General features: G+C 36.8%; 1 protein-coding gene and 1 non-coding gene across 2 annotated transcripts in view; one reads left to right on the top strand and one right to left on the bottom strand.

The window, feature by feature from the left end:
- SHROOM4 (shroom family member 4) overlaps window positions 1–12975 on the top strand; it is a 190414-nt gene that overhangs the window by 90288 nt on the left and 87151 nt on the right. The window contains exon 2 of the mRNA XM_069463905.1: window positions 3738–3889. Within this exon, the coding sequence (XP_069320006.1) occupies window positions 3738–3889 (152 nt within the window). The remainder of the gene's footprint in view (window positions 1–3737; window positions 3890–12975) is intronic.
- LOC138379214 (U5 spliceosomal RNA) lies at window positions 2918–3033 on the bottom strand. The gene has a single exon (XR_011231998.1). It is a non-coding gene; the product is annotated as a U5 spliceosomal RNA (small nuclear RNA).

Genomic DNA, 12975 nt, shown 5'->3' with positions numbered 1-12975 from the left:
GGGGCACTCACTGCTAGCCTAGCAATCACTTGGATAATCCAAAATGACACATAAGTTAACCATCGTTTACACTGGGCTTTGTGTTGTGTGTTTATACCAACATTCCAATGCATCTGGGTCTAATCTGAAAATTCACAACACTTCAAATGAAGTATGAAAGCCACCCTGAAGGTCTGATTCAGGAAGAGCTGGAAAGTTGACCAGCCTTACTGAATGGACAGCATCATGAGATGTTATACAGTCCCTCAAGCAGAGTATGTTAATTTCAACAAGTTTGTTGAATCACACCTTTCCTGGGCCCCAGCCCGAGTTATGAGTGGGGTGGTGGGAAGGGGAAAACAAACCCTTTTATATTAATAGAAGAATATATATATTCTTTTCCCACTCTCCTCCTCTCTCCCTCTCTCCCTCCCATTTATTCTTCCTTTCTTCCTTTTCTTTTAATTTTCTTGATGGAAACATGAACATCTGTTTTTGTCTTCCATATAAACAAATGTGTGGTTGAGAAATTGACCTGGAGAACTGGCTGTCAGAAGGCTAAACAATAAATAGAAGACATGCTGGATCTCAGGAATGTAGAAGTAAAAGAGGGAGGAGAAAGACTAGTGAGCAATAATAAAAATGGACCAAAAAGTCCGGAGGAGTAAGAAGTCTGTTGCACAGCTCAGTAAATACCCTGGATCTGGAAAAGGGTGAGTTTAGGGTATAGTCTACTCCAAAGGATCTTCAACCAAATGTAGTCTCATTTCCTGATTTAGACCCATGTGGACTCTGAGATTGTGCTGGGTATGAAGTATTTGCTGGTTTCTTGTCTGAGCATCCTCACACTTGTACTAAAGTGGCATTATTACACTTAATATGTCTTTCCTGAGGAGGAGGATACTGGTGGCAAGAAGGGGCATAGAACAAAAAATGGGGCATAAACAGTTGCCCTGGTGCTGTAGTCCAAGAAAGAGTATTTGCAAGGACTCAGATAGTGGCAGCTGCAGTGGCAGTGGGGAATGCAAAATGTCTGAGCTTTTGCTACAGCAATAATTAAGGATTTTAGTTTAAAAACTTCCCCCCTTTCATCTTCTGGCCTAGAATAAACAGAGATCTTGCTGATGTAACAGAGTGCTTAATTAACTGAATGTGGTACTTAATATCAATACATATTGAAAGGAAGACTTGCTATGGGTAACAGTAATATAGATAATTGAATTGTATGAATTTTTAAAAAATGAGTAGAGTGAATTAAGACTAATGTACATCAACATGGAAACTCTATTAGCATTCATTAGTTAGACTCCTGTTTGTGGGTCTTCATTAGCCTCAGGAAACCTTTTCAAATGGCTGATCTGTGTTGAAAGTTCTGCCTGATGCTGAGGGCCTTCTATGGATGCCAAAGGAATGAGTCATTCAAACAGAACTTCTGAAATTCAAGTACAGCACTTTGCTTTTTTTTCCTTCTTACTTTTTTTTTTTTTTTTTTTTTTTTGGCAGCAGGCAGCCGTGACTGTGAAGTAATAATGATAATAACAATGGAAATAAGAGTGTAATCCTAATTAATTTGCTGAGAGTTGTTCCCTATTTACCAATATTGGCTTGTTTTGCCTTGAGTAGTGGCCTAGGTACCAGAACAAAGAGATACATATATATATATTTTTTTCAGTGTCACTTGGCTAACCTATGATTTTTCAGACAAAGGTTAATTAAAAAACAACTACTGGGTTAACAGCAATAAATTTAATAACAGTCTGTGGTTTAACTAAGAAGTTCAATTTATTTGATGGGGTTTTTAAAATCCTGAATTAACATTTTTCTCCGCACCCAGGAGGTCTCATCTGCCAAACTGCACATGAGCTGGCCAACCTAAAGCTCAGCAATATTCTAACTTCTATGGTGTGGGGATAGATTGGGTGGATGATAAAAAAGACTGAGAAAGATTGGAACAAGAGTAGAAGTAAATATAAGAACACCTTCAGCACAGACCAGCCCTTGGTTGCCCCATTTAGAATTTACTGTCCCCTAAGGACTCCATAATTTAATCACCCTTACCTCCCTTGTACTGCCCCCACCAAAAAAAAAACCCAGAAAAAAACACCTCCTGACTACATCGGTGGGTTGAACCCCCCCCCTTTTTTTTTTTACCTAACCGTCTCAGAGGACACATAAACTTTATGTGTCACCTGCCCTTGAAGCTAGGAGCTAAGAGTTTTGTTCATTTCTATATCTCTAACATGTAGCATGTTGTCCTGTGCATAATAGAATTTAACTAAACACTTAAGGAATGATTAATGGATGGATGAGATGACTCCTATCACCATGGATGGAACTGATGTTCCAATAGGTAGAACTCATCTTTGTGGTGAAAGGAATGTTACCTGTAAAATTAACCATACGCAAGGACACTTGGGGATATATTGCTTTGCTTTGTTTTGGCCTACTCCAATGGCTATTATTTCTGCCTTTGCTTTCAATGCATCCCAGCCTGACAACCTTCTTGCCCAGATTGCCCTGGTCAGTGGAAATTCTGTAGGCTATGTTGGAATAATAAATACCCATATTTCCAGCTTTTGCTGAATGCCCACTATAAGCCAGACACTGGAAGCACTGTACTAGGCATTTGTTGAAGGGATGTAGATAAATGAGCAGCTACTTTGCTTGTACCTAATTTGTATCTTTTTTAATTTTTTTTAAATTTTTAATATATATATTTATTAAAGAATATTACGGGGGTACAAATGTTTAGGTTATATATACTGCCTTTGCCCTGCTCGAGTCAGAGCTACAAGCGTGTCCATCCCACAGACAGTGCGCACTGCACCCATTAGGTGTGTATATACCCATCCCCTCCTTCCCCCCCACCCTGCCCAACACCCGATGCATGTCACTACCATATGTGCACATAACTGTTGATTTTTCTTTGCTCTCAAACAGCCCTGCAAATGCAAGGCCTCAAAAAGTTGGGTTAAGACTCAGAATTGTTCCTCTCCATGGAAATCTTTAGTAAGAGGTGAAAGATTTATACGATCTGAAGAGAAACCAGAGTATACTTTGTGTCTCTTAAATTTGCCATTCCACTCACAGAATGTTGAGCTGGAAGCCACCTTCAAGGTCTTTGGAGTCAATCACCTTGTTATAATAATCAGAGCTCATATTTATGGAGGACTGAGTTCCCCCAGGTACTTCATGTACTAACAGTCCAGTGAGGAGGCTATTCTTGTTATCTATATTACACATATGAGGTAATTGAGACACAGAGATGGTAGGTAACTTGCTCAGGGTCACACAGCTAAGAAGTCATACAGCCAGGATTCAATCTCAAGTTTGTCAGATTTTGAAGCCTGCCCTAAGGTAGGAAAGGGCCTGCCAAAGGTCAGTTTGCTAGAACCTAGCTCTTCTGCCTCTAATTTGTGTGTATATTTTGCTCTGCCATGCTGCTACCTTGGGCACACCATGGGGTTCCTTCCAAGCATCATTTTCTTATTTAGAACAGCTACTCTCCCCAGATGGACTGTTCATTCCTCCAGACAGGGATTGCACCATTTCTGTGTTGCCTCCTTCCTCAAGGGCTTGCCCAAACTTTACCTCCAGTAAATAATGGCCTGTGATCAGCTCCTGAGCTACTCCTGGGAGTTGCCTGGAACAATTCCCCACTACAACTTGTGGCTCTGGGGTTGGGATGAGTGGGAAGTAGAATTTTGGGGAGAAAGTTGCCTCACCACCTGCTTTCTTTTTTTTTCTTCCCAACACAGATTGAAGATGGAGGCAAGGCAGCCTTGTCCCAGAAGATGAGGACTGGTGATGAGCTGGTGAATATCAATGGCACTCCATTGTATGGCTCCCGCCAAGAAGCCCTCATTCTCATCAAAGGCTCTTTCCGGATCCTCAAGCTGATTGTCAGGAGGTAAGGTACAGAGAGATGCTGTTAGGTGCAGAAGCCACTAAAACCACTTGGTTGATAATAAAGCCTTGACAGAATCATGTCCCTATCAATATAGTCAAGGAAAGAGGTGTTTCAAGTGAATAGAATTTTGCAGACAACTGAATCAGAAAGGCATAGGCGAAAGAGCCTTTGGTTCAAATCGTGATACTGCCACATACTAGCCATATCATCTTAGATAATTTTATTTTACCTCTGCAAGACTCAATTTCCTCATTTGCTATTGAAAGTACTAAGTGACTCACTACACAACAAAGGCCTACCTAACCCATCATTTTTCTGTCTTCTCCTTTATAATAGACTGCCAGTCCTCAACCACATTATCAGTGAAGGCTTAAAGACACCCTACTGCCAGCCATGGTAGGCACTCTGGAGGCTGTGGCAAACTCTAAGACAGAAACTCTGCCCTTGAGGAGAATACAGTCTGAGAGGGAAGAAAAGACACACATGTGACAAATTAATTAGCAATGCAGTTTTTAAAGAAAGCAATAAAGGAGGTTTCACGGTGTGGTGTGTGATTGTCAAATGGATTGTTCAGACAGAAATTATTAGAGTTAGAGAAAGAGATCACTGCAGAAGGGATTGATAGGGTAAGACTAAATAGAGGAGGTGGAATTTAAGTTAAAGGGTGGATGAAATTTGAAAAATAAGTCATCAGAGTGGGAAGGCATTCCAGGTAAGTGAAGTGGCATAAGCAGAAGGAAGGTAAGGACATATGTGAGCACAGTTACTCTGCTGCCACCAAAACATCTGCCTATTGGTGAGCTTTCCATATGGCCTTTCTTTCATTTTGCTGCTGCATCTTTGCTTTGTACTACTGGAGTTCATATTTCTCCCTTTCTATGTGTTTGTTTCCTTTATCCTATATACATGCTGAAGTTTTTCCATCTTAATTATTTTTATTAGAAAAAACTTAAAAAGCATCTTCCTACAATCCCACTTCTCCCTCTGGCTACTGCCCCATCTTCTTCCTTTTGTTCATATTCAGTCTCAAAAGGAGAGTTATATTCACTGCCTCCACTTCTTTACCTGCCATTTAACTTTCCACCCTCTACAGTCTAAATTTGATCCCCAGAATCCCACTGAAACTATTCTGTCAAAAGACACTAATTATCTCCTAATTGTCAGTCAATGGATTATTTTCGATCTTCATCAAATATGACTTGTATATGGCATTTGACATTGTCACTGTATGTCATGCCCTCCACTCTCCTTTATGAAACTCAGTAGCAAAAAGAAAAAGAAAAAAAAAAAACAACAACAAAAAAACCAACTCATATAGCAACTCAACAGCAAAACAAAGCAAATAATCTGATTTTAAAAATGGGCAAAGATCTGAATAGACATTTCTCAGAAGACCTACAAATAGCAAAAAAGTATATGAAAAAATGCTCAACATCACTAGTCACTGGAGAAATGCAAATAAAAACCACAATGAGATATCATCTTACCCTAGTTAAAATGGCTTTATTGAAAACACAAAAAATAACAGATGCTGGTGAGGACATGGAGAAAGCAGAACCCTCATACAGTGTTGATGGGAATGTTAATTTGTACAGCCACTATGGAAAACAGTACAGAGGTTTCTCAAAAAACTAAAAATAGAACTCCCATAGAATCCAGCAGTCCCACTGCTGGGTATATATCCAAAAGAAGGGAAATGAATATATCAAAGAGATAGCTGCACTTCCGTGTTTATTGCAGCACTATTCACAATAGTCAAGATATGAAATCAACCTAAGTGTCCATCCACAGATGAATGGATAAAGAAAATGTGGTACATATACACAATGGAATATTATTAAGCCATAAAAATGAATGAAATCTTGTCATTTGCAGCAACATGAATGAAACTAGAGGTCATTATGTTAAGTGAAATAAGCCAGGCACAGACAAATATTGTATGTTCTAATTCCTATGTGGGAGCTAAAAAGGTGGATCTCATGGAGATAGAGAGTAGACTGATGGTTACCAGAGGCCAGAAAAAGTAGGGAGGAGAGGAGGATGAAGAGAGGTTGATTAACAGGTACAAAAATATGGTTAAATAGAAGGAATAAGATCTAGTGTTTGATAATTAAGTAGGGTGACTAGAGTTAACAATTTATTGTCTATTTCAAAATAGCTAGAAGAGAAGAATTCAAATGTTCCTAACCAAAAGAAAAGATAAATGTTTGAGGTGATGGATATCTCAGTTTTCCTGATTTGATGATTACACATTGTATGTATGTATCAGAATATCACATGTACCCACAAAATATGTAGAACTATTATATATATCAATTTAAAAACTCTTACTTTCAAGATACCTTGTTTCCTTGTTCTTTTCCTACCTCTCTGTCCATTTTTTCAGCCAGGCTTCATTACTATCTGCTCTTCTTCTGACCATCCCTTAACTATTGGCATTCCCCTAGTTCTATCCTTTCTAACTTCATTAATGTACTGTGGAAAATCTTACCCAGTCCTACAGATTCAATTATTACCTATATGTGAATGAGTACACCTCTTGCACCCTAGACCATACAACCAACTTTCTACTGGACATTTACACTTAGATGTGTCAGAAGCATTTCAAACACAGCATGCTCAAAACCTAACATATCATTTCCTTCTCCTCCTAAGCTCCCTAATTGCACCATCAGGACCATGATACACTCAGTCAACCAAGCCAGAAACACAGAAGGCATCTTTAATTCCTCCATTGTCCTCGTGTTCTGCATCCAAATGATTTATCCTGAAGAGAGAATACTTAGGCAGAAAAGGGTTTGGAGTTAGGAAGGGTGAGGTTATGTAAGATCCTACTGACTTATATTACCTGCTGGTACCTAAGATTAAGCCATGCCTGCCCACGTACCTGGATAGGAAGTGACATGTTAGGTAATGCCTTATACAATAGGCACATTATCACTGACTCAATTTGGATTTATCATGATTAAGTTTAAATAAGGCTTCTTGGAGAGGTAACTTGGTGAATTTGGGAAAGTTTTTGTTTTAGAGTCAGTCCCATGTACGCAACTTCCTAGTTCTGTCATATGAGAAATAATAATTATTATATAATGACATTATTGTAGTGATTAAATGAGACAATTTATGTAAAAATGCATTTCACTTAATGGGTTCTCAATCAATTTCATTCCCATTCCTTTCCCGTAGGGTATCAAAGAAGCATAATTGGAAAAACCAAACATTGTTAAATAGGGAGAGCATCAGAACCGCAATGTGCTTTGCAACCTAACCCACAGAGAGTGTGATTTACTGGGAAATGATTAGGGGTGGCAAAGGTCTGAACAGGAAATAAAGGCCCCTGTGATATGCTGGTTGTACAGAGATACCAGCACTTAGAGGGAGTGTGGACACTATCCAGAGCAGCTTCTGAGCCAGTCACAAGAACAAGAGGTTTTGAGTGTTTCACCCACTTCATCCTCACATGGTGAGCTCCATGTCCTCTTTCTTCCTACTGTAGCAACGTCTGCCACTACCAGTCACTTAGGAGTGGCTATAATTATGGCCTTGGAGATAGCAGGGCCCTTTGCTTTTCATAGTGTGGCAGGTCCTATGACTCCCTGAACCCACTTTCTCTACATTTGTCAGCCTCGTCATCTCAGCCTTTATTGGTTGAGGCTTTCAAAGACATAATTTATTAGGTGATGCTGCCCTCTTGTGGAAAACTTAACCTTTACCTATGGACTACCCTGGGCATGGTATAAGAAATTAATTCCCTCCTGCTTAGTGGAAATATTTCCTCCAAATTTATAAAAGAGCTCTTAGCACATAAAATAAATGTGATTTCCCTGAAGTTTGTGAATATGCAGCCTAGTGTTTTATACAAAGGTAGAAGGCCTTTGGTTTGACTAAGCAATCAACTGACAGAGATCCAACACTGAGATTTAGGTCTGGGCTTGAGTCTTTTTGAGATGAATATAAAGAGAAGGAACTTTAGAAAATGGCCTATTCTGAAAAGCCAGTTCAGCTCTTCCTCCTGTGTTGCCTTCTAGATAATGGTCAGTAAACCAGAAATCTAGGTGTCACCCTCAACTCTTCCTGGCCCCACCTCCTTGAATCCAAGTAATTCCAAGTCTTGATGTTTCTAACCTGCTTTAAACCTCTATTGCCTTTGTCTTAATCCATTTGCTCGTGATTTCTCACCTGCACTATTTAAAGAGCCTTCCCACTGGCTTCTCAGCTTTCAGTCTCACCTTTTTCCAATCAATCCATTCTCCAAATAGGCATCTGAGCATGTCACTTCTCTATTTGAAAAAACAAATCATAAACAATAACCATGCAACTATGTGGATCTTAAGAGATTCAGTTTATATTGATAGAAGATACAAACCATATTGAAGTTATTCTATTAATGAACCATTTTTCTGCAAAAAAAACATAGCATCTAAATATGTAAAGAAAAAAACTGTTAGCAATACAAAAGAAAAATGATAGAAATGTCTATATGGGAGACTTTCACAGAATCTAAGTATGACAATAAAGTAGACCTGAAAAAAAAGTACTTAGAAGATTTGGAAAATATAATTCATTAGACCTAATTAATAAATTTCAAAATTATATTTGTTTGGCAGTGCATGTACCCTCTTCTCAAATATTCAGCAAACATTTTTTAAAATGATCATATTATGCCACAAAGAAAACCTTTATAAAGTCTTAAAAGTAGAAATTACATTGGCCTTGTTCTCTGATGATAATGTACACTTACAAATTAAAAAAACAAATTTAAACAAGTCTTCAACTACTTGAGTATTTTAGAAAACATTTATATGCATTTGTTAGCCCAAAGAAACACTGGAAAACTAACAAAAAATAACAAAAATGAGATGACTTATCAAAACTTTGAGAACAGTATTCAGAAGTAAATTCATAACTTTAAATATTTTATTATTAAAAATGAATAATGAAATTACATGATTAAGAATCCAATATAATACAAAATCAAGGGCTAGGTTTTTAGGGGGAGAATGAATTAAATAGATAAACCTTTAGCAAATTTAATCAAGGAAACAAAAAGCAATTATAAATAAACTTTAAATGATAAATGGAATATAACAACAAAGAAAGTTTCTTAAATTAAAGGCACACCACTATAACTATACCTTAATAAATTTGAAAATCTCAGAGAAATTAAAAATATCTATAAAATGTTAAATGGCAAAAATTATTGAGAAGTAGAAAACTAAATGGACATGTAACAGTAGAAACATCAAGAGCAATTATCAAAGACAAACTTTCAAAAATACTTTAGAGCCAGATGTTTTTATCAGCGAATTCCTTCAAGTTTTCTAGGAATAGCCAAGTTTAATTCTATAAGTATATTATAGAATTGAAAATGTTACAGTTATTCACATTGTTTTTGAAGCTACCATCACTCTGATACCAAAACTTGACAGACTGCTCTAAGAATATTTCATCAAATTTGTGAATTTAGATGCAAAAACCCATAAATGAAATTTTATGAAATCTAATTCAATAGTATAGGACAATAACAATTCATTACAAGTGTTAAAAGATAATTTTTAAAAAGGTAAAATCTTGACTCTCATACAGATATAAAAGTGAACATATGTTAAAGATTTTATTTAATTCATTAATGAGCAAACTGTAGGGTGTTAAAGCCAGCTCAAAGGAGAAGCCAAAGAAGCACAAATTTAATTTAAAGGTAAAAAAAGACCACAATAACCAATTAGAAGCTATATGAAGAAATATATCCCATTCACAATAGCAACAGAACTCAAAATACTTCAGAAATGCCCTTAAGAAGAAATATGCATGAAAAAATAGGATAAATATGAAGGAAATTACAAAACTCTACAGAAAGAAGAAATGTGTATAAGTAATTTTTGATGGTGTAGGTAAAGTCTTAGGGCTCTGTATTAAGTGATTTTTTTTTTTAAAAAAAGACACATTTTAACAGTATGTTCCCATGTCCTGGTTTAGCCATGCTCTCAATAGACAACTTTCAAGCCATCGTTCCTCCGTCCTCATACAAGATCCTTTCACTTTTGAAGTTCAAACAAGCAGGCGTTATCATTCTCATTTCCTTACCAATGTCACCTGTCAGCCTCCAGGTCATTCTCTCACTTTTTTAAAAATTTTTTTAAAATTTTATTTATTTTTTAAATTGACAGATAATAGTTATACATATTTATTTCTAATTGACATAATTGTGCATATTTATGTATAGTAATCAGATCAGGGTAATTAGCACATGTATTATTGCAAACATTTATCATTTCTTTGTATTGGGAACATTCTATATCCTCTCTTCTAGCTATTTGAAAATATATATTCGGCCGGGCGCGGTGGCTCACGCCTGTAATCCTAGCACTCTGGGAGGCCGAGGTGGGCGGATCGTTTGAGCTCAGGAGTTCGAGACCAGCCTGAGCAAGAGCGAGACCCCATCTCTACTAAAAATAGAAAGAAATTATATGGACAGCTAAAAAAAATATATATATAGAAAAAATTAGCCGGGCATGGTGGTGCATGCCTGTAGTCCCAGCTACTCGGGAGGCTGAGACAGGAGGATCGCTTGAGCCTAGGAGTTTGAGGTTGCTGTGAGCTAGGCTGACGCCACGGCACTCACTCTAGCCTGGGCAACAGAGTGAGACTCTGTCTCAAAAAAAAAAAAAAAAAAAAAAAAAAAAAAAAAAAAAATGAAAATATATATTCATGTTAACTATAGTCACCCTACAGTGCTATAGAGCACTAGAACTTATTTCTCCTACTTACCTGTAATTCTGTATTCTTTAACAAATCTCTCCCTATCCCTCGCTTCCCCCTTACCAGTCTATAGTAACCGCTATCCTACTCTTTACTTCTATGAGATCAGCTTTTTAAACTTCTGTATATGAGTGAGAACATGCGGTGTTTAACTTTCTGTTCCTGGTATATTTCACTTAACATCCTCCAGGCTTATCCATATTGCTGCAAATAACAGGATTTTGTTCTTTTTTATGGTTGAATAATACTCCATTGTGTATATATGTATCACATTTTCTTTATTCATCTGTTGTTGGACACTTGAATTGATTCCATATCTTGGCTATTGTGACTAGTGCTGCAATAAATACTGGGGGTTGCAGATATCTTCAATATACTTATTTCCTTTTATTTGGATAAATACCCAGTAGTAAATAGAAAAAATAATATTAAAATTTATATGGAACCACAAAAGACCTTGAATAGCCAAAGTAATCCTGAACAAAATGGACAAAGCTGGAGGCATCACACTACCAGATCTCAAACTATACTGCAAAGTTATAGTAAACAAAGCAGCATGGTCCTGGCATAAAAACAGACACATAGACCAAAGAAACAGAATAAAGAACTCAAAAATGAATCCATATAGCTATGGCCAACTGGTTTTCCACAAAGGCACAAAGAACATTCATTGGGGAAAAGACAGTCTCTTCAGTAAATAGTGCTGGGGAAACTAGATATCCATACACAGAAGAATGAAACTAGACCCCATTCTCTCACCGTATACAAAAATAAACTCAAAATGGATTAAAGACCTAAATGAAAATATTCTCAAGGTATACATACAATAAAGGGCTAATAACCAGAATCTCCAAAGAACTCAAGCAAATCATCAAGAAAAACCTCAAACAACCGCATCAAAAAGTGGGCAAAAGACATGAACAGGAGCTTTTCAAAAGAAGACAGACAAATGGCCAAAAAGCATATGAAAAAATGCTCAACGTCACTAATCATCAGGGAAATGCAAATTAAAACTACAATCAGATACTGTCTTACCCCTGTTAGAATAGATTTTCTTAAAAAATCCAAAAACAATAGATGCTGGCATGGATGCAGAGAGAAAGGAACACTTATACACTGTTGGTGGGACTGCAAATTAATATGACCTCTATGGGAAACAGTATACAGATACCTCAAAGAACTAAAAGAAGACCTACCGTTTGATCCAGCCATCCCATTACTGTGTATTTACCCAAAGGAAAAGAATTCACTTTATCAAAAAGACACCTGCACTTGAATGTTTATTGTAGTGCAATTCACAATTGCAAAGATGTGGAAACAACCTAAGTGCCCATCAATACATGAGTGGATTAATAAAATGTGGTATATGTATACCATGGAGTACTACTCAACTACAAAAACAATGGTGAACTAGCACCCACCTCTTATATTATCCTGGATAGAGCTGGAGCCCATCCTTTGAAGTGAGGTATCACAAGAATGGAAAAACAAGCATCACATGTACTCACCATCAAATTGGTACTAACTGATCAACACCAAGGTGCTCACGTGGAAGTAATATTCACTGGGTGCTGGTCAGGTGGGAGGGGGTTCGTGGGGTGGGTAAACTCACAACTGATGGATGCAGAGCATACTGTATGGGGGAAGGGCATGCTTGTAGCCCTGGCTTGGGTGAGGCAAAGGCTTTGTATGTAACCAAAATATTTGTACCCCCATAATATTCTGAAATAAAAAAATGGGCAAATGGTCTGAACAGACATTTCTCGAAAGAACACATACAAATTTGCATGCAAATGTGTAGTAGTTCTATAAATAATTGCATTTTTACATCTTAATGATCAATACTAAAAGTCAAATTTTGATCAATCATGCTAGCAGAGGAAGTTTATTATCTTTGTCTTCTCCCATAAATAAGGATATTACAAAATCATTGGTAAATTAAGAGGCAATGAAAGTATACGCAGTCAAAAAATCAGAGAAAAAATAGTATTATAGATGTGTGTTTGGCACTTAATAAAATATTGTTACTTTTCTGAATTTTTTTATATCTGTGGTATTTGATAGCTTTTTAAAAGCTTGTAATTTGTTTTTATTTCTTTTATTATTCTAAATAAATATTCACTTCTGTATCTAAAAAAATACATACCAATGGTCAAAAAATATATTAAAAAATGTTCAACATCACTAAGCGTCAGGGAAATGCAAATCAAACCACAATGGGATATCATCTCACCTCAGTTAGAATGGATATTATCAAAAAGACAAAAAATAACAAATTCTGGTGAGAATTCAGAGAAAAGGGAACTTTTGTACACTGTTGGTAGTAA

The sequence above is a fragment of the Eulemur rufifrons genome, chromosome 30, assembly GCF_041146395.1.
Source record: "Eulemur rufifrons isolate Redbay chromosome 30, OSU_ERuf_1, whole genome shotgun sequence".
Classification (NCBI taxonomy): domain Eukaryota; kingdom Metazoa; phylum Chordata; class Mammalia; order Primates; family Lemuridae; genus Eulemur; species Eulemur rufifrons.
Note: the sequence above shows the minus strand (reverse complement) of the source record. Positions and strands in the feature narration are given on the sequence as shown.